The sequence below is a fragment of the Ischnura elegans genome, chromosome 11 (assembly GCF_921293095.1).
Source record: "Ischnura elegans chromosome 11, ioIscEleg1.1, whole genome shotgun sequence".
Lineage (NCBI taxonomy): Eukaryota > Metazoa > Arthropoda > Insecta > Odonata > Coenagrionidae > Ischnura > Ischnura elegans.
In genome coordinates, this window is record NC_060256.1 from 13,827,865 (window position 1) to 13,853,807 (window position 25,943).

General features: G+C 36.0%; 2 protein-coding genes across 5 annotated transcripts in view; both read right to left on the reverse strand.

Moving 5' to 3' along the window:
• Window positions 1-1,277, reverse strand: part of LOC124167555 (GTPase-activating protein skywalker) — a 141,201-nt gene extending 139,924 nt beyond the window's left edge. For both annotated transcript variants that reach the window (XM_046545518.1, XM_046545517.1), the window contains exons 1-3: window positions 1,169-1,277; window positions 763-980; window positions 464-614 (exon numbers count right to left, since the gene is read on the reverse strand). In XM_046545518.1, coding sequence (XP_046401474.1) covers window positions 464-614; window positions 763-966 — 355 coding nt within the window. In that variant the 5' untranslated portion in view covers window positions 967-980; window positions 1,169-1,277. The remainder of the gene's footprint in view (window positions 1-463; window positions 615-762; window positions 981-1,168) is intronic.
• A 1,786-nt stretch (window positions 1,278-3,063) lies between these two features.
• LOC124167551 (protein Mo25) lies at window positions 3,064-25,463 on the reverse strand. 3 transcript variants are annotated; one of them, XM_046545510.1, is made up of 8 exons: window positions 25,264-25,463; window positions 24,493-24,742; window positions 24,207-24,374; window positions 19,580-19,698; window positions 14,768-14,936; window positions 12,013-12,177; window positions 10,450-10,554; window positions 3,064-5,088 (listed from the first exon to the last, which is right to left on the reverse strand). In XM_046545510.1, the coding sequence occupies exons 2-8, from the start codon at window positions 24,592-24,594 to the stop codon at window positions 4,906-4,908; spliced, it is 1,011 nt and encodes a 336-aa protein (XP_046401466.1). In that variant the 5' UTR covers window positions 24,595-24,742; window positions 25,264-25,463; the 3' UTR covers window positions 3,064-4,905. The 3 variants fall into 3 exon arrangements, with proteins under 3 accessions (XP_046401466.1, XP_046401467.1, XP_046401469.1); XM_046545511.1 differs by lacking the exon at window positions 25,264-25,463 and adding an exon at window positions 24,940-25,093; XM_046545513.1 differs by lacking the exon at window positions 25,264-25,463 and adding an exon at window positions 24,902-24,924.
• Window positions 25,464-25,943: the final 480 nt, after the last annotated feature.

Consider the following 25,943-nt stretch of genomic DNA (forward strand, 5'->3'; position numbering starts at 1 on the left):
AGTTCCCTTCCCATGAGGAGAACTTTTCATGTTAAAAATAACTTTACAAAACAAAATGTTCTTTCATCGAGCAATGCTAACGTTGGCAAAAGAAAAAGCTTGCAAGCAAAAACCGCACTTCAACTAATTACAACAACAATTAACAAACTCGACGTCCTAATCTGAAATTGCTCTAACGCAGTAGTCATCCGCAAAAATTAATTAATAAAGATCACCAACATCGAATTTCAAGATAGATATCACAGACGTTGTCTATAAAATTGATAAATTAACTAAATGTGTGGTATTCATCAAAAATGCTCCTTAATCGTTCGGTACTCCTGGTGATGCCAACAATCCTTCCCTCACACCTTTCCGATACCTTCACGATATACAAAATTAATGGTTAATTAAATGAGCTATGGTGACAGGCAAGGTGAAACAGCCGACACCGACTCACATGCATAAATGACTGACAACTTACCCGTTGTGCCAAAGATCTGCTTGACCATATCCCAGTAGAATCCTTCCAAAACTGTTTTTTCTTGAGCATGTTGCTGGCAGAGCAGGGGCCAAAGTTGCTTCCTTATAGGGCTATTTATGGGCCACGAGTTTTCTCTGATGATCTGCTTTAGCTAGAAATAAAAATAATATCTCTAACACCCAAGGAATCCACCGCCCTCTTCAATGATGGCCACATCAGAAGTCAAATCCGTCGAGAATGAATCTCAACATGAAATACATCCATGACTAACATTAATGCTTTTTAGAAACTCCATTTACCTCTCTTTTCTTGCCAGCTTGAACCAACGCTTGCACTTCTTGAAACGTCTTTAGAGATCCTTTTTTCACAGGACTATCTGACAGAATAGATATCGAACTAGTATCCACATAGTCGGGGAAAACCTCGTACAATTCCGATTCCTCTTCCAAAACAGACAGCATACTGTGGATCACTTTGTTACCAGATTCACCATGTTTCATCATTCATTTCCAAGTAACTAATTTCAAAGTAATTCATGCAAAGAAGACAAAAGGCTATCATTTGCCGGAGCACATTGATCCTCGCACACGTCAATTTCTTGAATAAACGTGATGGATTCATTCATGCGATGACAGCAATGCGGTCAATACAGTATTTTTAAGAACATTTTACTGCTTTAGCACCACGAAACATAACTTTACTTACCAGTAGACGGTGAAATGCAGCGTCTGCTATCGAGCCCCTCACAGAGCGTAACCCGCGTAAACCCACCAGCTCCCTGCGACTGCTCCTGACAACAACGCCAGTCCACATCCCTCGGCGCCTCGGCGAGCTCCCCGTGCACGAAAGAAAACAAATTACTCAATATGGCGCGACTTCAAAGGCGCAATAAGATTGGCCTTCGAATGACAGGTAGAGCACACGGTCTTTGCTAACGATGAAAATGCTATCGCAACAGGGCACTTCGTCGAAATAAAAGTGGCTATAATATACGTAGTAATTTTGTCGAGATTTTTACGCGAGGGCCCAATTTTTTTTACAAATGACACTTTTTTGCATGAGTGGATTACTACAGTAATCCATTCCATCTGAAGTTAATGATTCTTTTATTTACCCATTCTTACACATGTTCCGCGAATTTATCTATTACTTTTTGACTGTGACTGCTTGGTTAAACTCATTCGTAAAAACAGTTTTCAACCAACGGATGAGGTCATTAATTTTTACTCTTACATCATGTCATCTTAAGGCCTGTTTACACGGTACATTAACACGTACGGGTTAATGTCTAAATGTATGAACGCGAGAATGAACGCCAAAATGCACCGTGTAACCACCCAACTTGTGCAAATGCATGCACAGAAAATAGAACCTGTTCTAATTTGGTTCATGCATTCGTACAGGTTCCGTTCCGGTCCACAAAAATCATTCACGCAAACGTACATTAACTCGTACGTGTTAATGTATCGTGTAAACAGGCCTTTAGACGTCAAAAATAAGCAACTATAATAATTTCATTCTCACGTAAGAACATATTTCAAGTAATGAAAATTTCCATCAAATATTACACTTACCTACTTCATGATATTCGTCCTTCCCGATTCTCAATACTTACCTCGTAAGGGCCAAAGTCTAGGAGATTCAGTATCGAATTTGGGGGGAGGTCAGCATCAAATTTTGTGAAGGTCACCTGGGTCCAGAGGATTGGCGCAGCGAGGGGGGGGGGAGGTTGAGGGATAAACCCCCCAGAGATCAGATAAATTTTCAAATTTAATCCATTTCACTTAACGGATATATATTATTAGTAGAATAGTGTAAGTACTAATAAAATATCCCTCAGAAAGTCGAAAAACTCACCACTTTGAACCATTTATTTTAAATATTTTCTGGGGTAGGGCACCTGCACCTCCTGCATTCTATACTCCCAGTAGCGGTTGCTCCCAAAACTACCCCTAGCCTTAATTCCTAGCTGTGCGTATGGTCCAGGGAGTATGGAATATCCTCCGGGAGACATGGTTTTTATAGTAGGGATTGCTATGCTCTACGATGAATGGAACTGAAACTTATCTCCCATTAGGAACTTGAAGCATTCATTTGCTTATACACTCCCTTCACAAGAATACAAAAACTACTGATCTAATAAAAATTAGGTAAAATTTGGGGGAGGTCCCTGTGATACCCCCCTAAATCCTCACAACTTGAATCATGGTCGCTTCCTTTTCTTCTCAAACCGCCCAACATAAAATGCACTAAAATAGAGATTAATATACATTTCCCTGGCTATGAATAATGTCAAGATTTCATAATTCTCCAATTTTAATAGTGGTAGTAGGACATCCACCTATGACCATCATCTGGCTCAGCTCCATGCATTCGAAATGATACATTAATATTCACTTTCGATTGGGTCCACCTTGCCACACTTTCCATTCAGAATCCTTGCCAGAAGATGGAATTCTCAGGACACGTTCCATATATGGAACGTGTCCTGAGAATATGTTCAGGATATGTTCCATATATATATACATCCTCTACTTTCCCTTACCATCATGCTGAGGTTGCATATGCGGCAATGTGTAATCATCCATAGAAATTAATAATTCTTTGCTAGATTATTTATTAGGTTATTGGTTATCATTTCATCACTTGAAGAAACAAGTATTCATCATAGACCTGAAAATACCATAAATGACTTTTAACTGATGAAAATTAACAATATGATGAACTACTAAAATAATGACCAATAATCCAAATACCAGGTAGCCACATTTAGTTCAGTGCTTCAGATTATAATTTAGTCAAATGAAGTGATAAAAGTGCAGACTGTACCTCAGGCAAAGAAGATCAAATATACATTACAATCAAAGTTTAAAATAACTCTATTTACATTAAAAGCCATTTGACAACCCAAAAACACAATATACCAAGCTATAACTTAACAGTGATTAATAGTGCATGTGAAAAAAGTCACATGCCTTAAGATAATGCCACTGAAAGAAGGGTATACTATCTTAAGGAAGCATACACACAGCCATACAGCAATGACAGCATTGCAAGAGAGGGCTGAATAGAAAGAGGAGGAAAAGTCAAATACTTCTTGAAGAATCTATGACTAATGACTCCTCTATGCAGGGATGTTAATCCCTCAAACATTTTTCTCTCCCTCTTTCTCTTTACGCTCACTTCACTCTCATTCAAATGTGTTGATTAGCTGCAGTTGAGAGCAATTTTAATTTCAATTTACACAAAATATTGACATTATATAATCTTATTATCTTTAGCAGTGTGATTCAACTATACCCAACATGTTTTCTTTCAGTAATGGGCAAACAATATTATGAACAGGTATTCCAGTAGCCACTAATAAGCTGTGTTGAGTGGCAGCTAAATCAATACTTCACCCAGCATTGCTGAGGTATTTATTTCACTCTTTATCCACATGTTCTCACGCACACAATAGAATGTGTCACTGACAGAGGCCAAGAAAATAAATCCAAGTCTCACATCACTTGATCACTCTCTTCAATGCTCCACAGCAGCTGTTTCCCATGATTTAAAACTTACTAGGAGAAAAGCATTGTAAGGGAATACTGGCAGAGTCCTAGCATCTGTAGCACAAACAAGTCTCATCTGAGAATAAAAATATACTAGAAACAAACAAAACAAAGACTTGCCTGACAACTAAGTTTATAAATTCTCAAATGCCTTTACTCTACCATAATGGAAGATTAAAAATAAACATCTTATATTATAGTCAACTAGCAGTAGGCAGGAGGTCCTTAAAAAGGAACTAATCATCCATCTGGTGTTTTTAAGGGCTTCAGCCAGATAGTTTAGCACCTAGGGAAAACTCAACCCGGCACCCCACCAATGACTTTGGCATAATACTTCATTTTGATTTGCTTCATCAATCACTGGTGCTGTCTTGGAATTTTTAACATGACAGCAGAGGATTTTGACTTGAAATTTACTCCATTGAAAATTTGCTGCTCAAAGGCTTGCACACTAAAAGGCAAAAATTTCTTTTTCACTCACGATGATAAAATGCTATCACACCCACTGTCCCTTAGGATTCAAAGGATCCAAGATTTCCTACCCAATATTTATGGACACTTTGCAAATTTACTTTAGAAGTAGCAAGGGCAAGGGAAGAAAAACCAAAGTCAACCAAAGCAGATGGACAGGTGTAAAAAAAAAACGGTGCTTAGGAAAAGTGATGGGCTAACTACAGATGCTTTACAACCACATTATTTGTCATAAGATATTGGTTTGACACCAAAGATAACAAATGAGTGGAGAAATTTTCTTTTGCCATCATAACTGGGTAACAGGTGGAATGTAGGAATTGCAGGCAGCCAGATGTGCGCATGATATGGGCTATGACAGAATACAGCTGTCCCTCTTCTTGACTGACAGGTCACTCTTATACACTTCTATACAGGTTAGTGTTCCGCAGCAGGTTTTAGTTCTTTTATCTGCTTGATGAGGTAAGCCTTTTCATCATTAAACTGCTCATCTTCAGACCTCTCTGTGTGGAATCGTGTGAGGAAGTCAACCAGCTTCTCTTGATTTCTCAATAAGATGTCCAGAATTGGCTTTGGTTTGTTGGGGTTTGCAACAAAGACCTGTAATATTTAAGGTTGATGAGAAATTATGACCCTCCTCATTTAATGCACTTATAATTTTAAATGAAGGAAAGTTTAACCTCGAGAACACACAGCATAACATCAGACAAATACACGCATTACATTTGACAAAAAAAAACTGCTTCAGGTCTCACTTAGCGGAATTTCATATTAACAGGTGTAAGAAAAAACTTAGCACATCCACAGATTGAATTAATATTAAGGCAAGACTTCAACATATAATCTGATGATGGCGAATTACCACTCATTGAACACTGTTCAACTGGTCCAGTAACTGGTCATACGGTGTATTCCATCAGTGAATTTCATAGATGTGAAAACTTTTGATGCTTAAAAAACTTCCTATCTGAGCATAGATTTTGAAATTCAGTTTCAGCAACCTAAATATACATTTATTTTGGCGGACAATATTAAAAAATCTCAACAAATTCATAATCATTGGTTTAGCTTTCCATTTAAAATATAATAATTATTTGAACTTCACAGCCAATTTTAAGTAATGAAATATGACATACTAGCTCTTCCTGACACACCCAGCAGCCACACTTAACAGAAGAGTTCCCTAACTGCACAGGCAGATGGGGCATAACATTTTAAATTGATTCTAATAAGTATGGTGTGGTATTTTGAGGAGGTAACTGACAGCTGAGGTAATGGTGTGGGAATATTAGAGAGGGAAGAGTGGAGAGGAACCTGGCATCAGCAATACTCTCCTCTTGAGGGAAGGCACCAAGAAGATCACAGCTTAACATAATATCCCAGGGACAGAGTGCTGTAAAATCCTTGAAGTGGTGTACACATATCGAAACCTTAACCTCCAAATTGTCACGTACTATTTATCAACTGCGTCACTTACGTTCAAGTGTCTCTTTGAGTGTCTTAAAACATGTGTACTATGCTAACTTTCAATCCTTAATTTCTTACGGTATTATTTTCTGGGGTGACAGTTGCAATAGCAACGAGATATTTATTCTACAAAAGAAAGCCTTAAGAATTATGTTAAATTTACAATATAAAGAATCTTGTCGGCCTCACTTTGAAACACATAAAATATTGACTGTAACATCCCTCTACATTCTGAATTTAATGGTATTCATAAAAAAGCGTGTACATTTTCTCCCAAAAAATGCTGACTACCATTCGCATATGACAAGAACAAAAGACTACCTGCATGTTCTTCCTAGAAAGACAAAAAGGAGTAGTGATGGTCCTCTCCATAAGGGAACAAAACTTTATAACCTTCTACCTGAACAGTTAAGAAATTTATCATCAATTGAACTCTTTAAAGTGAATCTCAAAAGATACCTAATTAAAAATACCTTGTATAGTGTTGATGAATATATGAACTATTGTAAAGAAAACATTTGTAAACGTATTCTATGAGCAGTGCTTGTACTTAAAATTTTATGCTGTGACAAATGTAACTTTCCAAATGTATACTTTTTTATGTGAATGTTACCTGATATATCATCCCATGTTATTCATCAGTGTATTGTATTGACGAAGCCTATACCATTTACTAATCTGTATTGGTTCTCTTGGCTAATAAAACTATTATTATTACTTGAAGTGCCTTCCGCTCATAACGCACTCATCCAGAAATGAGGCCAACACTCTCAGGGTTCCAACTCTAACTGAATTATAAAATTCATTGTTTTTTACAGGTTTTCATGGTCCATTTTTTTATTCTAGGAATAAATGTTGATCACGTAAAAATCACCTGCTGCACGTTTACTAAAAATTTAACAAACGCGATCAACGCCCACAATGCAAACGCAGCAATGAATGTGCTATCTCTTACGACGTCACCTATCGTTAGCAAAATTTAGAGCCGGCTAAATGTTGTGAGTGGGAAAATGGAGGGTGGCAGGGGAGTGAAGAGAGGTGTCTGATTTCTCGCCAGGATTAATGAGCACTTTGGTTGCTGGTCTTCCAATCACAGGCTCAAGATCTGTGTCTCGTCATGGCACACGGACCAATAATTGCGCCTCGAATATACGAGCGCAGACAAATGCGTGGACAGTGTCTGCAAGTGACTCGGCCTTGAAACATGATCGACATATCAGTTTTTCTCGTGAACGGTCAATAGTAGTTCTACAATCAATTTTGAGAGGATTATAAGGTTTACAGATGAAATTCACGGCTATTTCCAGGTTTTTTCACGGTAGACGAAATTCACGGCTTATTCACGGTTGGGTGGGAACACCGACTCTAGCCACCTTACCAACCCAATCCTTGCCAGACTTACATACTCCATTACATTCTCTTTTCTCAGTGGGTCCAACATACCAGTTTCTTCTTCTCTCAGTTTCGTTCGCTCTGGCATTTTCCAAGTTTATAGCACCTTGAATGGCTACCAGTGTTTCCCACTGGGTCACTGATGACATGGCTGCTGACATTTGAGAAACTTAGTCTGTTCCCATTATCAGCCCTGACATCGGCAGCCATATCATCAGTGACCCAGTTGGAAATATATATTAGTTATATCCCTTTCCTATTCGACTTCCTTACTTCTTCGGGGTTGGCAGTCACTTTCAGCACATTTATACATATTGTTAATTTTATTATCGAACCATACTTAGGAAGAGTTTGATGAAATTACAATACATTTAGAGTAGTCAGAGTTTTGACTTTCAAGGACGGATTTATCAGAAAAATAAAAAGAATTTAATAAGTTCATAATTTACACTAAATCATAACAGTATGGAGTGGACCCTTCATTGGTATCCCATAAGTATAGCAAATACTAGAAAGACTAAGGAATACAACATAAAGTCTTTAACTTCAGCCTCATCAAGGGATAACTCCAGGAAGTGAGTGAAAAGAAAGTACAGAAATGGGTAAGAGAGATGCAAACCCTCAATAACTCATCAATCGTGTTTCAAAAGTGTTTCTTTACAATGAATCAGGAAGCAAGCCTGCAGCTGTAGGGAGCAGGGGGAGAGGGGTCTTTGGAGGCAACAGGCATAGCAACTACTCATGATACATCTGAGAGCAGTAGACAGTAGGCAGCTATGGATAGAGATGAAATTGAGAAATAGGATATGCATGCATTCTTTTAGCAATCATTACAGGAGTAGGTACAATGCAAAGAGACCAGGGGAAACTATGAGGATATGAGACAGAATTCATAATTGTTTGACTGAAGTTCAGGAATAGTTTGAAATAGAGGCGATGGGGTTTTGGACCAACGCCATGTACTAATGAGATGCAATACCAGATTATACTGAGTTATTCAAGACAGAAGGTATAGGAAATGTAATCCGAAGTTCTTTAAGGGACCAAAAAAAGGAAAAAACAGTCACCAACAGAGAATAGTTTAGGGGAGAGTATAACCATGGAGACTGTGGTGTGAGAAGACTGAAGTAGAATTACTAGAAGAGGCAGATGATTTGACTGAATGTATGCAAAACAGTATGAAAGAATCATTAGATATCAGAGGGAAAGACTGCGAAAAGGTGGAAATAATCAAGTGGAAGAAAAAGACACAAGAAAGACAAGAGGATATACATAATTAGTAAATAAACATTGGATTACCGTGGGAAATGAAGAAGGAAAGAGAGGTCTGGTTGAGAAAGCAGAGTAGCAAAGCAGCAAATTTTCGAAAGGAGGAAGAGGCAGGCTTGCTGCAAGTCAAAATAATATTGCTATCCAGCAGCAAAGATGACAAGAAATATCAATAATTAGGAGTGAGAATGGTAGGATGTTGACAAAGAGAAAAAGCATTCAGAATAGGAGAAAGGTGAAAGGGAGGGAAAAGTATGACTAAGGAATACGCATTCAAGATTGATCATAGAGGATGTGGGTGAAATGGACGAGGATTATTTTAGACCTCGGACTCTAGGCATTTGAATAAAGAGAGTCCCCTTCACGATATGAAAGCAAAGACAGGGGTGATAACACATGACACATTGTCCTGAAGAATTTAGGGAAGGTTGGGAGAAGTAGGTTTTTTGAATTTGTCACCAGGATACAAAACGAGACATCTTATGGACTTACAATGCCAATGCTAAGAATGCATAGCTGTTATATGCTATCACGAGTACTGTAATGTGATTTAGTGCATTTATGCTGCCCATACATAGTTGTTTTAATATTACCTTGCAGGAATTTTTATGCACTAAAGACGAGAACAGTCGAAGGATTTCAGCTCTCATAACTCAATATTTCCAGATAAATTTCCCTTATTTCACAACATGATTTCTTGTTGATTGTAAAAAATTTCCACATATTGTTATAGTGAGAATTTCTGGTGTGACGAGTTAATCTTCTCTGAGTTGAAATAAGCAAAAATTATGAACTATTGCAATAGACTGATCATATCACAAATTTTATACTAACCCTATGTAGCAAATGACTTTTTTAATCATAATAAAAAAGAGTAATTAATCATATATTAATGCTCATCCTACTTTGTATCTTTGTCCAACATACAGTTGATACAAAATTAAATTGCAGGCAAAGGATATTGTATTCATTGAAGGCAATGATGCTTAAATAAATCAGCAGTTACCATGCCTATAAAAAGTGGAGATAACCGAGTTTGAAGTGCTGCATCTCGGTAACTAACCAATCTGATGTTATAAAATAAAATAGAAATAAAAGAAAAGTTTTTCTTTGTTTTCTTAACATCATCAGGAAGTCATTGTAGCATAAGCAATATTTTACCTGGATTTTTACAAAAAAGATAAGAGCCATTTTTGATGCTCCACTTTACAAGCTATTTATTCCAGAATTTTGTGTATTTACATGAAAGTCCATATCAAAGAAGAACAGACTTTTATAAATGCATGTCCGAGAGCAGAGCTTTTTCATAATGGACTTATCACAAAAAAAATTGTCGTATATGAAAACTCGGTTATTTCATTATAAAAAGACTTATAGGAAACTTAAAAGCACTGTTGGCAACATATGTATTTCAAGATGCCTGAGACTACAGTTAGTCCCAAAGCAATCAATATGGAGAATGGGAATCACCAGTAAGAAGGAATATCAGTTTAAGTAAAGGAGAAACTAATACATAACATTCATTTCACGCCTCTTTCCTAAATATTCATGAAGGGATATTTCTATATAGAACTCATTCCTATTTGATATCAGTTTGTTTTACAAAAATGATGGAATACTTGTCTCTTTGTGCTTCTAGGAAATGCTTTAGCCATAATATTAACTATGCATATTTTCACAAATGTACTCTCTTATTTTGATTATATATTTCTCATAAAAAAATAATTAGAAGAATTTGACCGGGTGATTCAGTAAAAATGGATTAATTTCATTATATTTTTTAGATGACAACCGTGCATTCAAACATTTTCACAATTTCCGATTTAACAGTACCTTAAAAACATGGAAGGCTTCAAACTGAATATTTCGAGATTTCTCCTTCAGCATATTCATCATCAGTTTCAGATTATCTGGATTGGATATATACCGAGTCATCACCTGGAAAAATTAATATTGATTTTAGGAGAGACCAGAAAATAATAACAGGGGAATTAGACTCGTTAGCTACCACAATAACACCATAGAAAATATATTATACTTCCTTGCACCGTACATTACTTTTTCCAGTGTCAAGGTGGAAATGAGTAAAAAGGAATTGTAGGTACAGTGAACACCTTATTATCCATGCACAGATTAGCTGTGTTGCCAAATATTTGAGCACGAATTTACTCTTCCTTCCATATTTTTCATGATCTCGATAAAGAATTAAATCAGGGGCAAAAATCACCAGGACTACCTTATTGCAATGCAAGGATACACAAGAATTATTACTGTCAGCAAAATTCCCTTCCTAAAACTTAACTTTGCAATAAATAATACCCTGGCATATGGTTTGAAATAATAGTACATTCCTTGATTTACATAATTTTAAAACATAATTAAAAATAAAATAGTGTGGATTATCCACGTTTTCTGATTATTTGTGCCGCATCTCCCCATCATTAGCCCAGGTAATCTGGAGTTTACTGTACACCATGATAGTAGCAAAGGTTAAAAACGTCAAGGAGTATATGAGCTTTATGATAACAGTAATTTGGCACTTTCGCCATCACTTTTGTCAAAAGAAATATCAATTTCCCTTTTTGATTAATCCAAATTGTGATTCCAAGTAAATTCACTGTGTTCATAATCAAAAAATACTGAAAACGTTTTCTTGAGCTGGATTCCAATTATTACAAAATTTCAGAAGTGCCATACCATAATTCACAAATGGAGGTGAATGCAAACTCAATTTGCATTTTGCAATGAAATAATAGGACTATGTACAAGAATATGTTAGAGTATTTGAAAAAGTAATGCACTGCTATCAACAGAGCAGCATATGTTTGAAGCAAGACAGCAATGATGGATCATAATATAATATTTCATAAAATTAACAGCTGATAATAATGAGATCTAAAATGTATTGTTATTCAAGATTGCAACCCTGAGCATCAATATTGAATGTTCACAACTGACAGAGGCACTTATAATGAAGAGTACTGTCAATATGAGTGCTTCAAAATTAAAGTAATTTTTAGTACTTAAATCATATGGCTATTGACAGTTCCTCAGTAATCTCACAATGGGTCTTGCCGTAAAATAAATATACTTATTCTCACATGAGCACACTCAAAATGAAACTAGAGAAATGAAAATACTTATTTAAATAAATATCAATTACCTGTATTTCAATATGTGCATTAATAACCCTTACTGTAAAAATCTTAACCCGCTATTAATGAATGGGCTACGGGAATGAATGGAAAATTCTTACAATAGTCCTCGAAAGTATAACCAAAAGGAAGCTTCATCCTCCTTACAAGTGGATGGAGAGCTGAACATAAATTTAATTTTTAGCTGGATATTAATACAAAAACTTAAAACTTGATGAATGCATTGGAGAAGAAACATTACTGTAAAATTGTGCCTGTCCAGTAGGAGTTCACCAAGAAGTTTCAGGCTCTGCCTTCGCGTCACATAGTTTTCTGAATTGAGAAGTCGTTGGTAATGGGAGAATACTTTATCATAGTTGACTTCCAAGAATTCAGCACACAAAATTTTATGGCGGGTCAAGAGTTCCTGTAATAAAGAAAAGGTAGCGTTCATAAGGCTTTGCAGTGGAAACTTGAAAATGAAAAACCCCTCATCATTATCATGATAAATACTGAATTAAAACCCTTTGCCAATGCCACCTGATTGACATGAAAACGAAAAGTTCATTTTTTTAAGTGCCGACATTGGTATACAGAAATACTCATTATCAGATGAGAAAAGATACCTGAAAACTACAATTCAGTAAGTAATCTTACACAATGCCAAATTAATTCTAATTAAGAAAATAGAAACATGAAAAGCATGTTATTTGAATCCCATGCAATCGGTTAAACTTTATCAGTCATAAAATGATATCTATTAATGTATGAGGTAAAAATAAATTGAAAACGATTAAACCAACATGAACGATATTATAATTATAACATGATTAAACTAAACTAATTACATTAAAATAAACTAACAAAATTAAACTAAAATAATATTAGTGCAAATAAGATGATTTCACAGTCTGTTTCTCTATTAGTAAATATTTATCCTGAGAATAAAATGTGTGTATGTACACCCATGTCTCGTATAGCGCAATTTCGATTAGTGCAATTTCGATAAAGCGCAAATTCGTTCCTCGGGGAAACATAGCAACGCAGTGTAGCCTAATCAAAAATCTTAAACGCTCTCGTGATAAAACGTGAACTTGCGCTAGGTACACACGAAATTTCTATCATTTTACGCATATTAATATTATTGCTTGCCTCAAATCTTCTTTTTTGTTTACATATTAATCGAAATCCATTGCTGTGCAATGGCCAAAAGTATTACTCGTCATTGGGTCCAGATAGCCGGCCTACCGAAGTAATTTATCTCGTCTCCTTAACAGAATGATAATAAATAATTTAGATAGTTAATTAAGCGTGGGGCTGGTGGAAATGATTTTTTTTCAGCAATACGGTTTGAGACGTATTTTTGGCATCATAGGTTATCGGGCAATTGACTTCCAGGTAGAGGGTCTACGCTAAAGCCTTCAAGGTCATCGGTATTCACGAGGGAGAAATGGAGCGGTGGCGGAGTTGAGCATGAATAGCATCAACACATAAAAGGGTCCGCTATAGAGTCTCAAACACAATGGCTTCGTTCCCCCCCGCAGTCGTAGGCCTTCTGCTTCTCAGGAATACAGTTCAGCAGTGGAAGGTGATTTAGATAGAGCCATACAGAGTAAAAACCAAGAGAATATGCCAAAAAATAGGAATGCGTATAGAAAAATCAAGAATTTATCAAGAAAAACTATAAACCTAGAAGAGGAATTGAAAGAGGTCAATTGCTTTGAAAATGGAGAACGTCAAAGCGATATTGCGCGGAAGTTTAAACGCACGTTGCCTTATTCTGACTAAAGACGAAGTTAAAACATCAGTGACCTCAGCCGCACCAACTTCAACCAAGCGGTCTACACATACAGAAAGTTCATAGTGAATCAATACAAAAGACGAGAGTGGTAATCGCTCCGAGGCATTTAGTGAAAGCTCCGGTTGGTTCCAGAATTTAAACGGCAAGCAGGTATTTTCAGTGCGGCGATATCAGGTGAATCTGCAAGTGTTGATAGCGCAGTCACCGCAACATTTTCTGATGAACTTCAAGCTGTGATTGAAAGTGGCTCCTTTCCCCCTCAACCAGTTTTTAGTGTTGACGAGACGATATTGTTTTGGAAAAGAATGCAATCTCGTTCATTCATTTTCAGGGAAGGAGACAGCGCAGACTAGGTCAGGTTTCAAGGCATTTAAAGGCAGTTTCACGTAGCTGCTAATGACTCGGAGGACTTCAAATTAAAATGATTTATCATTCATAAACTCCGCTAGCTATGAAATGACATTCAAAGTAGCATTTTCCTGTCATTTTGATGAGCGACAAAAGGGCCTGAGTGACATAATAGTTGTTTTTAGACTAGTTTGAAAAATCGTCAACTGCCGGCAACGCATTATGATCCCCTGAGATAGCAGATGTTAGCCTACCCGCACGACAGGAGGGAATTTCAAAAGCACGTAAGAATTTTTTTTTAACGTGAATAAAAGTCTTTGAATGCGTGCATACTATCTTTAAAGATGTTTTAAACTGTAAACATTTATATAAATAATGTTTTCTAAGGCTTTTTATGGGAATATAGATGTTTTAGAGGAAATTCTATACCCAAGACCTATGCTACCAGGAACGCATCCCTATCTTCCCAATGTTAAAACGCTCTCGTATAACGCAAATTCGTATAGCGCAAAGACCCCAAGGAACGCATCCCTTGCGCTATACGAGACATGGGTGTATTAAGTTGGAATCAATAGCAATTTAATTAAAATGATAAAAAATTGGAATCGGCCCATTACGATAGGCAACAAAAGACACGCTCATTCAATACGCATTCCAATCAATCCATTTAATTTCACATTATTTTGAATAATTGAGAACTTGATAATGCTCAGTTGTCAGGTTATAATTTATCCTTTCTTTGACTTTAGCCATGAAGATGTATGTACTGCCAATGGTGAAATAAACTTATTATTATTATTAATAAAATTCAAAAATTTGCTATGATTGTAATGAGAAGGGGCAAATTTGCCTACAACACAAAACTTACCTTGAAAGTTGAGAAGGCATCTGATGCAATGTCAAAAGTTGACACTTCAACATATCGGAAAAAGTTGAAAAAGTCATCTGAATAAAGCATTATTTTTGCCAAGGCTTCGTAACGAGCACATTCACGGAGCATGGTTCCACAATTAAGAGCGATTTCTTGATGCTCATACCTATATGAATAAATGTGATAGACAAACTTATTTGACAATAGTACTAATATACTATACATATTTGAAACACAGGGATCCATGCTATCATCTTGAAATTTTCCAGGCTATATAAAATAGACCCTTATCAACAGCCCTCAAAATTTGAAATTGAAATTTTTTTTTAAATTGATAATTTTACCTCAGTATTTTTGCATATTCAATATTTTTATACTTTTGAAACAGGTAAATGGTGAGAAAGATTCCACCCTATGTCCCCTGAAATTGTCAAGATGATATTTATGTAATCATCAGATTTAAACAAGGAATAAGCAACCAAAAAAAGAAAAAAATAAAAGACCTAGAGGGAGGTGTGCATCCACTCATGTAGAAATATTATGAAAGAATTGGGATGAATCCTAATACTTGAGGAATCTTAAGGTAGAACCAGATTACTTGGTTCGTAAGCCGAAATGATCACTCAAAAAACACAGGTAGTTTAAGCTGGTAAAAAGTAAGGATGGGACAAGACACAAATAAATAAGTCTTAATAATGGCAATGAAAGGAGAGAATTTTCCCTCAAGAGATCAAGCTCCCTGAACAATTAGACTACATAAAAGAGTAGAGGTTGATACATATTCTGAATGCCAACTCATTTAACCAGAAACATGGACCTTTTTGTAATAGGAGAAAGACTTCAAGCATATAATAAATAGCCATGGACAGGGATGAGTACGTAAGGTAAACAGAGTTAAGAAACAAGTGATTGGTAAACACAGAGGGTAAAAAATTGAAGCAGCCAGAAATAAGAAGACAAACGTAAGATTCATTTCCATTTCCCATATTCAAATTCCTGATTTCTGGTGCTATTTCTTAAAATTTCCCTGACTTTATACTACTGGCATCGGATGGAGGACCTGGGTGGGCCGCTAGAGGTTACAACCACGATGGCTGGGAACCAAGTGCCATGAACTTAATCACCCAGTCTTCCTCGGGAGGGGGTTGAGGGGAAGGGAAAAAAGGAAGGACCCCCCCGACGCCTCTTGGGTGAGGATAGGGTTGGTAGGGAAACACCACGCTGTCATTAGGACATCATAGGCCACTGCTAGAGAAGCCATAAATTAATGCTTCCACAGAAAGGAAAGATTTTCCTATGGAGAAGATAAGCCACATGATTTTCCGTAGATTATATTAACGGCAATGTAGTCATACATAGGAATTTAATTGAAAATGCATCAAGTTATGTTGTGAAAAAAGTTGAGGACTGCAAATAACCTATAGTAGTACCAAGTCACCGCAACCCTGTGCTGCCCAGCCAGGAAGAAAACTAAACACCCATCTGCCTGCTTGACCTAAGCAACCCAACCAGCATTCAACAGTGATTTTCATCTTTTTTCGGCACCTCGGGAGTTTTTCCCATGCCATTACTTAATATCCCTCATATTTCCCATGACTTTCAGACCTGATTTTTATTTTCCATAACTTCGGACTGGTATAAACCCTTAGATGTGGATTGACTATGTAAAGACAAGGGAATGCCACAGACCGAAATATAGAGAAGTATACAATTTATTAAATAGGAGTGGGATGGATCACGGATTATGGAAGGAATTAACTTGGAAGAGCTTTGAGTGTACTATAACACTCGTTCAGTCCATCGGATAAACCAAGTGCACCAGTGGACATACTTTTTGTAAATTATTTATCCTAGCTGAAAACCTTGCATTACTATTCGTCAAAGAAGAATACAGTCAGGGTTTCCACTGTAACTAAACTATAAAATTCAGGGTTTTTTTCCACGTTTTCGCAGTTTAAATGTCGTCAAATGTATGGTCTGTTGAAAAGCCGTTTTTGACATAAATATTGATCACGTAACAATCACAGGCCGCACGTTAACTAAAAGAAAAAAAGAAAAATAAAAGCGACAGACGCTGTGAATGCAAACGCAGCACTGAAAGTGTTACCTCCAATGACGTCACCTGTCGTTGGCAAAATTCAGGGCCGGCAAAGGGTTGTGAGTGGGAAAATGGAGGGACCAGGGAAGTGAACAAGTGTCTGATTTTTTGCCAGGGTTAATGAACACTTTGGTTACCGCTCTTCCGATTACAAGCTTAAGGTCAATGCATTGTCACGACACACACAGTCATTACTGCGCTTCGAATTTACGTGTGCAGATACATAAATGGGTGGACAGCGTCCGCACGTAACTCGGCCTTGAATAATGATCGAAACATCGATATTTCTTTTGATCTGTCAATCGTAGTTCTACAATCAAATTTGAGGGATTTTTAAGGTTCATTGACAAAATTCACGGCTTTTCCCGGGTTTTTTTACAGCTGACAAAATTCACAGCTTATTCACGGTTTTAAGGTTTTCACGGTTGAGTGGGAACCCTAACAGTTTATTATCCCAGAAATGAGAGACAGGAGTTGCCCACAAAACAAAATGGAAGGAAAAACTGATGGAAAAGTGTGCACAGGAAGACCTAGGGACAATAACTAGGGCAAGTGAAGAAGGATAGGGGAAGGAGGAGCCTCGGGGAGGGAAAAGAACAGAGATTGGGATAGGGGACAAAGGAGGCATGCAGTACATATACCACTCTTAAGACCGCAATACTATGAATGAATAAAGTTCATGTGCCCGAGATTCAAATTATGGCAGTCTTGGAATACAGAGAATAGCCCAAGAAATTGAAAAAAGGGATAAGACAGCTCCCACAGTTTCATTTCAAACTTGGCATGTAGCTCATTAGGGCACCTAAATGAGCCATGCCTGAAAAATATAGGCATCCTACATGAGATTAAAGAAATTTGAAGCTTCTAGGGCAACTAAAAACACAAAAGGTGATGTAACCCAAGAATTCATTAATTAGGTACCATGTGAAAGTAGACGTTAAAACGGGAACGTACATGAAGGAGTTTCAGAGTAACTAGGGTTGAGATGTTTTAGGTATGCCTAAATATTTGAAACCTATCCAGGAAGTTATTCAGGTACTATTAGAATAGTCATTACTCTATATGTAACAGCAAAGCTACATGGTATGAACTGTTGATTCAAATTAAGACTAAAATATAATATAAAGCCATCAATGTAAAGAGAGCAAAGTTTTAACCCAAAAATGACATTTATTTCCACTATTGATTTTAAATTCATTCCCACGCCAACCCAACAGCAAAGAAAGAGGATTTTAAATAAAAGGATACACCTCACATATATCCACTGATAGGAAAAGGGCAAGAGATAAAAGAAAAAGCTTCATTGTCAGAGTTGTCAGAGAGTCAAAGAATCCTGTCCCTATGAGACCTAACTCATATAAATAATAATATTATTACTAAACATTCAAAGACACATTTCAAGTTTTCTTGGAAACGTATGAATCTCTTAAAATAACCTCAAAGAAAGTGAAATGAGCAATCGCTTATACAACAGCAACACTAAAAATGACTAAATTTTTCCTAGTTCATATAAACAATCAATTTACATGCATGAATCAAAATAATTACCACCGAGGGTCACAGTATAGCAAATAAATAGAAACTCATTTGTTCAACTACGTTGATTAGCACATATTTTAAATTTTTTTGAGTTGCCATGAATGGTTCCGTGGTGCATTCAGTTGCACTAAATGCTCACCCTTTCTCACAATTAAAATAAACAGTGAAGCATAAGAGCACCATAAGCAAAACATGGTCTGGGCACTCATTCGTCAGCATTTTAGTAACCAACGAAAAATGCCTATTACAGAGGATGAGGTGCAAATGAGCTCCCATCTTCGCATTCTGTGCTCAAACACAAAGAGATCATAATGTAATGACTGACAGATTACAGAGGAAAAAGCAGCTGAATACATCCAATATGAATCGTAATAACTCCAGCCTATTCTAAATTCTCAATTGCAAAAATGCAGCAACTTGTCATAGCCCACTCTTTATTTAAAAACCAATCAACCAAAAACTCTGTTTTCTTTCAAATGAAGTCAGAGAAAAAAATTTAATATGTACTCTCATCATGAAGTCAGTGAAAATGTATGGCATGCAATGCCAAAGGCAATCACTCATATTTTACATTCACCTAATTAGAACAGGAAACATGTTATCAGGAGGTATGTTTCTTCATGACAGTGAGGCGTAGACGCTGACAGCAGTAGATAACTCAAGAGTTGATTCATTTTAAGTTCAGTGGTGGAGAAGAATGATTACGAACAAAGGAATTCTTTGTGTGAATAATGAAGATTTGCTAGGAAGAGTGGGAGAAAAAAGAAAGGAGAAAGTAAATTTGCCAGGAAGAGTTCGATGCTCTTCTTTGGAACACTCGAAGAAGAGCATTGGACAACTGAACCACCACACTATGAGACATGATGGTCTGACGAGCACAATCATTAATGCTTAAGTGGACAGGAGGAGCAGTAAATAAAGAAAGCCATGTCATAATATAAAGGTGAAGACATACATAAATAGGAAAAGGTGAGCAAATAAGAGAACTGAGTGTTAAGTGGCATCAAACTGATCTCACACTGATGACATGATGATGATAATATATTCCAAGCTCATAACATTATATACCATTAGCAGGAATATTAAAATGTAGTAATGTACATTTCTAGACAAAAACATTACATCCAATCTATAAATCATAAGTTAAAAGTACAAGGTTATAAAATACTAACCCTCTCATTAAAGTGAATAGTATTTCTGGTTTTGTACAAATATATTCCACTGTGGGTGAACGTGTTCCTATTTGTCTGCGTAATATGTTATTAAAAACTTGGGCAACATCTTTTTTTCCCTGTAAAAACAAAAGAACTGAATCAATAAACTTAAACATTTACATTAAACATAAACATTATCACAGTTTAATGTAACGAAGATAACACGATTGAACAAAAAGAGAAAAACAAGATATATTTTAACCTATAATTACTGAAAACCCCTAAACATGAAATTCAGTGCTGCTCTAGTGTTATTACATGTGATTATGTTAATAAATGGAGTAAAATTAATCATAAAAAGAGCACAAATAATGGATTAATGGTGAATAATTTTTATCTGACCTTGTGCAAAAATATACAGTAACACATTCTCTCGTTTTTCATTTGAATACCAAAGAAATAACATTTTGAGTTGTCTGTTCGCATGTGATGAGCGTAACAGAAAGAAAGTGATTAGCAAAATTATTTAATAACTCTATGGTAGAAACATTTAAAAAAATGAGTATATTCTGAGGTGAAGCAGCTACTCCAATAATTTGATTACCTTAGCATAGTACGGGGAGGGCAGAAAGAAACCAGATATCGACATTAACCTGCTCTTAATGATATGCACTAAAGACATCATGACTTAACATACAATTTACTGTACTTGTAGCAAGCATGGGGCTATCATACCTCTAGAGTATGAACCCATGACCTTAAGATACCAACAATATGGCCACCACAATAACCTGATCCCCCTACTAATAGCTCCCGTCAACAATCACATTTTCATATAAATAATATAATTTAATAAATAGAAAGAGGCTTTCTCTATTTTGCTAATCACTATTCTAGTGCCAAAGATCGACCGACTGCCTAAACTGCAAAGCCACAAGACTGCTTATTGATAAACTTCAATTTCAATCTAATTAAATAATATCAGATAAATCAAAACTTCACAAGAACCAAGAATTGATATTGATCATCATTAATTTATGAGACTCTTTACCATAATAAAAAAATGCTTAAATAGATATTTGAAATAATTCTCTTTCAATCAGAATGGCAAAACTAGTTCTTGCCAATCATGATTAACTTAAGATCTATTACTGTAAACAATGGTATAGACTCTCTACATTTTTAACACAATGACTTTCACAAGCCATATCTGAAGCCAATCCTCCAATCCACTCCCTCCTTCTAGTCACAGAAAACATAGGAATTTCATTTTAATTTGGAATAATGCAAAATCATAAAAGTCCCCAGACCTCCTTTCTCTCATTACTATCAAGGTGCCCCAGGTTAACACAAGAAATACTAACCCATTCCATGTACCACAACTCTCATCAAATTATATGAGAAACCTCTTTTATTTACGGAGCAATGATGGACTTCAATGAGCACTGTATTCATTACGATTTATTTACTATTTCTTTAACCACTTTTGGGAGGTTTGCGATTAATATGTAACTATTTATACCTTAACAATGTATATAATGTTGAATAGATCATATGTACTTTGTTTAATGGGAGAATGTAATTCTTTTGATGTAGGGTTTATGCCTATTTGATAAATTTATTATCATTATTATTATTAAAACTCAGTGACATGCTGGCTGAATAAACTTATCTTTCTGCTAATAGCTGGTGATCACTTGGTCCCTCAATTTCTAATTCACTTATTTCAAATGATTTTATACTTGTTTTCATACATAAATGAATAAAATTTTAACAAAGATACACGTCTCTAAATAGGGCTACAAAAATGTTTATTCATTCCAATATTCCCCAATTTCCGGTAAAATCCAGTTATGTTCTACATAGATATTAAAATGTGAGTCTCTGGCTGCCTTTGTTCCATCAAGCTACATTGTTGAGCTTCCTATGTTTTAAAAGCATTCATCATATGATGAAATAGAGCAAGTATGATAGCATGCAATGGCATCACCATTTTGTTTGTGCCTTGATACAAAGGACACAATTTGAGGTTAATTACACTATATAAAGTCCGCAAAAGAGTCAGCAAACAGAAATAATCTGGGTTTGTAGGCCTTTATTAAAAATTTTATTTTTTCCTTCATATGTCCTCCAGTAAGTTTTGATCTGGTCCATTTTCAATCACTAATGCCGAAGCCAAGACTGGATATTATTACACATATTTCGTCGGGAAAGAGTACATGCTGATTGTCTATCTTCTTCCGACTTTTTTCTTAGAATTGTGAAAGTCGAATAATAATTTTCCTCCTAAAATACAATCCCATAGTACTCCCCTATGCTGCCCCTTATCATTACCAAGCAGCTCCTGCAAAATTTTTTCCAACTGTTCAACTAACATGCCAAGAAAACATTGCTGCACTGGCTAGTAGTTAAGTAAACAATCATAGAATTAGGGTACAACTTGCCTTTCTCAATAGCTAATTGGCTGTTCAGATTTGTCATAGTGATATGCGTAGTTTCAAAGAGGAATTCCAGCTAGCTTGATAGCTTCTTTCACAAAGTGAGGAATTTTCTCTGCCACCACACTCCAGGCCAGGTATTTTTCCTCCCAGTCCAATTGATTATTTCTCACAGCACTTCCAAACACTATCCAAATCTCCCATATCTTACATCCAATCTGACAGAAGGCCCTCTTCTGGTGTTTTAATTCCTTCATATTCTTTATAGTCCACAATAACATTTGCAGAGAGGAACAAGAGGAGTGTAACCACTATGTCCTCACTATCAGAAATACACCCTCATATGTAAATGTTGGGACAAGATCACTGTCTTCAGATCGCAGTGGTCACTCAGTAAATGAAGTTCCCTTCAGTGAAACCAATGTGAATCGATAAAATAAATATCTGTGCCATATGAAACTAACACTGAGGGATTGAAGGAAGTTGAGAGTATATTCATTTAATAAGAGGTCTGGAAATATACTAACTAATGAAAAATAAATCACAATAGTTGTCTCAAAAACATGAACGAAGTAAATTTCTACATTATTACTATGAATTCATATTAATTATTTATTTTATAATTAATAATTCATTCATGCTAACATATTCAGATAGTAAAAATCACAATGATTTTGAATAATGTAGCTATTTATGCATGCACTATTATTCCTAGCCAGTTGATAAATACGTCACATCAGTCGCTAGTGAGATTGTATATCTTAACGGCATATTCAGGATCAGAGTGAGGTGCATCCAGGGCCAGTTTAGCAGTAAGTAAAGTACACGGCCACATAGGGTGTCAAGCAAAAGGAGTGCCTAATCGCTCAGATCAGAGGTCAGTACCAATCTTACTACCTCTCAGGCTATTTTTGAGGGGCAGAGGGGTTGAATGTTATTCACTTACACTAGAAACATGTCTATAATCAGCCATGTGCATCAATTTTCTTTTTTAGTGAAATTACAGGGACAATAACATCATTCCACCAGTCTCGCATCAAATTTATCCCATTAGAGTATTGTTAGGTTTGAAATTTCAATGTCGTAATGCCACTAACTGCAACATGTTGAATGAGGGCTTTAATACATACATACTCAAAGGAGCCATTACTAACCACCAAAATATAGTATTTTGAGAAGCTTTAACCCTTTTAGTGCGGCAGGCATATCGGCTCTCATGTAATACATTATTTAATTTTCTATAACATATTGAATTGATATACATATTTAATTTCAGTAAACGTAAAAATATTTTGTCAATATTGACCAGTTTAACCTCAATATTGAAAAAAAAAACCGCTTATGGATATGTTATAAAATAGCTTTGTATTGTTTTTTCCCTAGTTGCTACACTTTATGAAAATACCCTCTGCATTTCTCGCCAGTAACCCCAAGAAGAAGGATAGCACTAAGAGGGTTAAATAAGTGGGATAAATTGCCACTAAAAAAACTAAAGATTCATCTACAACTGGACTCAATTTTACAGCCATAATACATAAGAAATGCCAGATTTAAAAATATATATATATATAATCTAGAATTACTAAGTCTATAAGAGTAGCTACGAGGCTACTTATGCAGTTCATGTAATTCTTAAACAATTATCCACGAGCTGTCAGCCAATCACTTTCAATTTACATCTGACTCTATGCAACAATTTTTCCTACATTCCTAGACAACACCAGCAGAAATTACACGATCTTTAAAGCAAATGTTATCACAACTTCATGAAACACACCAAGTAATGCAATACGTTGCATGTACACCAATACTATACCAATTTCACCTGATTATGACAAATGTTTACCAAATGTAAATTCACCTCTTAAAAGTTAACTCCAGATGATTCAATGGCAGACTTACAGATTCATCAGCTTAATTAACATAACAAAGTACTGGCTAGTGCATTCTAAATGTCAACCGTTGAAACTCAGTGAAAAATACTTGTGGGGCAGGAAAAATTGCATCCATCACAAATTCTTGACTGAGTCCGTTAAATAACAATTAACGTCAATATACACAAATGTGGCATATCCACGATGCTGTTTATTCGTTATCGCACATGCATCAACCAAATCACTCACATCGAGTTTTAAGTCTATCGTCGTCTACAGTCTACAATACCAAAATAATTACCGTTTCATTACCTAATGTACAGCAGATCTTACCTCGAAGTCTATTCTATTAAGATTCTGAATTAGGAGAAGGAGAAGGTTGCTATTGTACAACTCCTGTGCCAGCTGGGCAACAATAATATCAGTCTGCGGCTCCGCATCCGATGTACCATACAACATATTTTTTATCAATAGAAGGTTTTTACTGACATCCTCTTGAGCCTAAAAATCAAAACTTCTCACTTAGCAGGTAAACAAATACGAAGTGAAATGAGTAATTAGGAGACTCATGACTTCAAGTTAGCTTACATCACCTTAAGTTAGGAGCAGTATCACTAACCTTTTCTGCCTTCTTGTCTCCCCTCTCAAGAGCATTGACAGCTTCCTTGAGAGCTTTAACAACTTCAGCTGGACTTTTCTGAGACTTCCCAAACAGAGGCATGACTATTGTTTAAGGCTTGGATTATTACCTAGCGAAGACAAGTCACACTCAGGCACTTAGTTGACGGGGAAAATCAGAACAGGCAGGTTTAATCTGCCGCTGTGATTTGCTTGCTTAGTATTTAACCACATAGATGACAAAAAAATACCTGCGTAGAAGAAATGACGGCAAAACTTCAATTCAAATGAGAGTTAACCCACTGCAGGAGTAAATAACAACAAAATTTTAGCCAATTACAGAGCACTATCCATTAGAAATAATCACATTAGCAAGACGAAAGGGAAAAATATTAAACTCCAAGACATACTGAACAACATCGAAATAACGAAAGACCATCGCACATACACTCTGCCCGCAATCTTCGTGCTATGAAGTAACTGAACTCAATATGGTAAGGCAATTACTTGACATTTACACTAAAACAATCAATCCATACATTCTCATCCGCATCGAACTGATTACAAGTGAAGGTTGATGGGTAACATGGGTAATATTGAATTGAAGGTTAAACACCGAAGCATGGCTAACGGACAGTACTCACACATTATTTAAAAACGACACATTACTTTAACCTTTAAGGACTTGGGGGAGGATCGCTCTCTAGTTTTAACAAATATTTCTGAGGAAATTCAAGGAATACGTAGGGGAAATGACACCATCTATACATACCGTTTTAGGACTTCAATTAGTATTTAATTCATGTATGTACTGAAAGAAACTGGGTAAGGTATATTGCTGACAGTCTTAGCTGTTCTGAAGTTTCAATTCTATGGTTAGACTTTATAAATTCTTAAAATTAAGACGTATTTTTCCCATTACGAAAGACAGAATAAATACTGCCACCATACATATATCCCTTGAGCTTTCGAAACATCCTACCAGAGTGCAGTATTTCTTGTTGATTCTAATCATGTTAGTTCTCATTGGCTGAAATTTCAGGCGGGAGATAAAAAATTCTCTCAATCTTAAGACTATTTCTTTCGTACCATCTTAATATTACAATCTTTGAATAAACCATACATACAGCCCTGATATAAAACGGTTTGATTTCAAGTAGAGGCGTAAGTGCTCGAGGTTCTCTAGTCATGGTAATTATTAGCAATCTCAGATTGAGATGTTTTCAGTTGAAATGTTAGTGAATACCAATGAATGAGTGCACGGCCTCATTACCCTCACGAAATAAACTTGATGTAATTACTTGTAAAAACCTGAACACGTATTCGTTATAGATCTATTACGAAGGCTAATAAGTATACGGGTAAATTTTATATTTTCCTCATTTTCAAATTAACATTGATAAATTTTAATTTTCTCAAAATTGTGCTAAAATATTTTATTACATATCTATG

What these genes read in the sequence shown, in the direction of transcription:
- LOC124167551 (XM_046545510.1), bottom strand. Translation starts at nt 24,594, where the DNA reads ATGCCTCTGTTTGGGAAGTCTCAGAAAAGTCCAGCTGAAGTTGTTAAA. An exon ending in GAGACAAGAAGGCAGAAAAG is followed by an intron (nt 24,375 to 24,492) that starts GTTAGTGATACT and finishes TTTGATTTTTAG; the next exon opens with GCTCAAGAGGATGTCAGTAA. An exon ending in AAGCCTTCCATGTTTTTAAG is followed by an intron (nt 5,089 to 10,449) that starts GTACTGTTAAAT and finishes TAAATATTACAG; the next exon opens with GTCTTTGTTGCAAACCCCAA.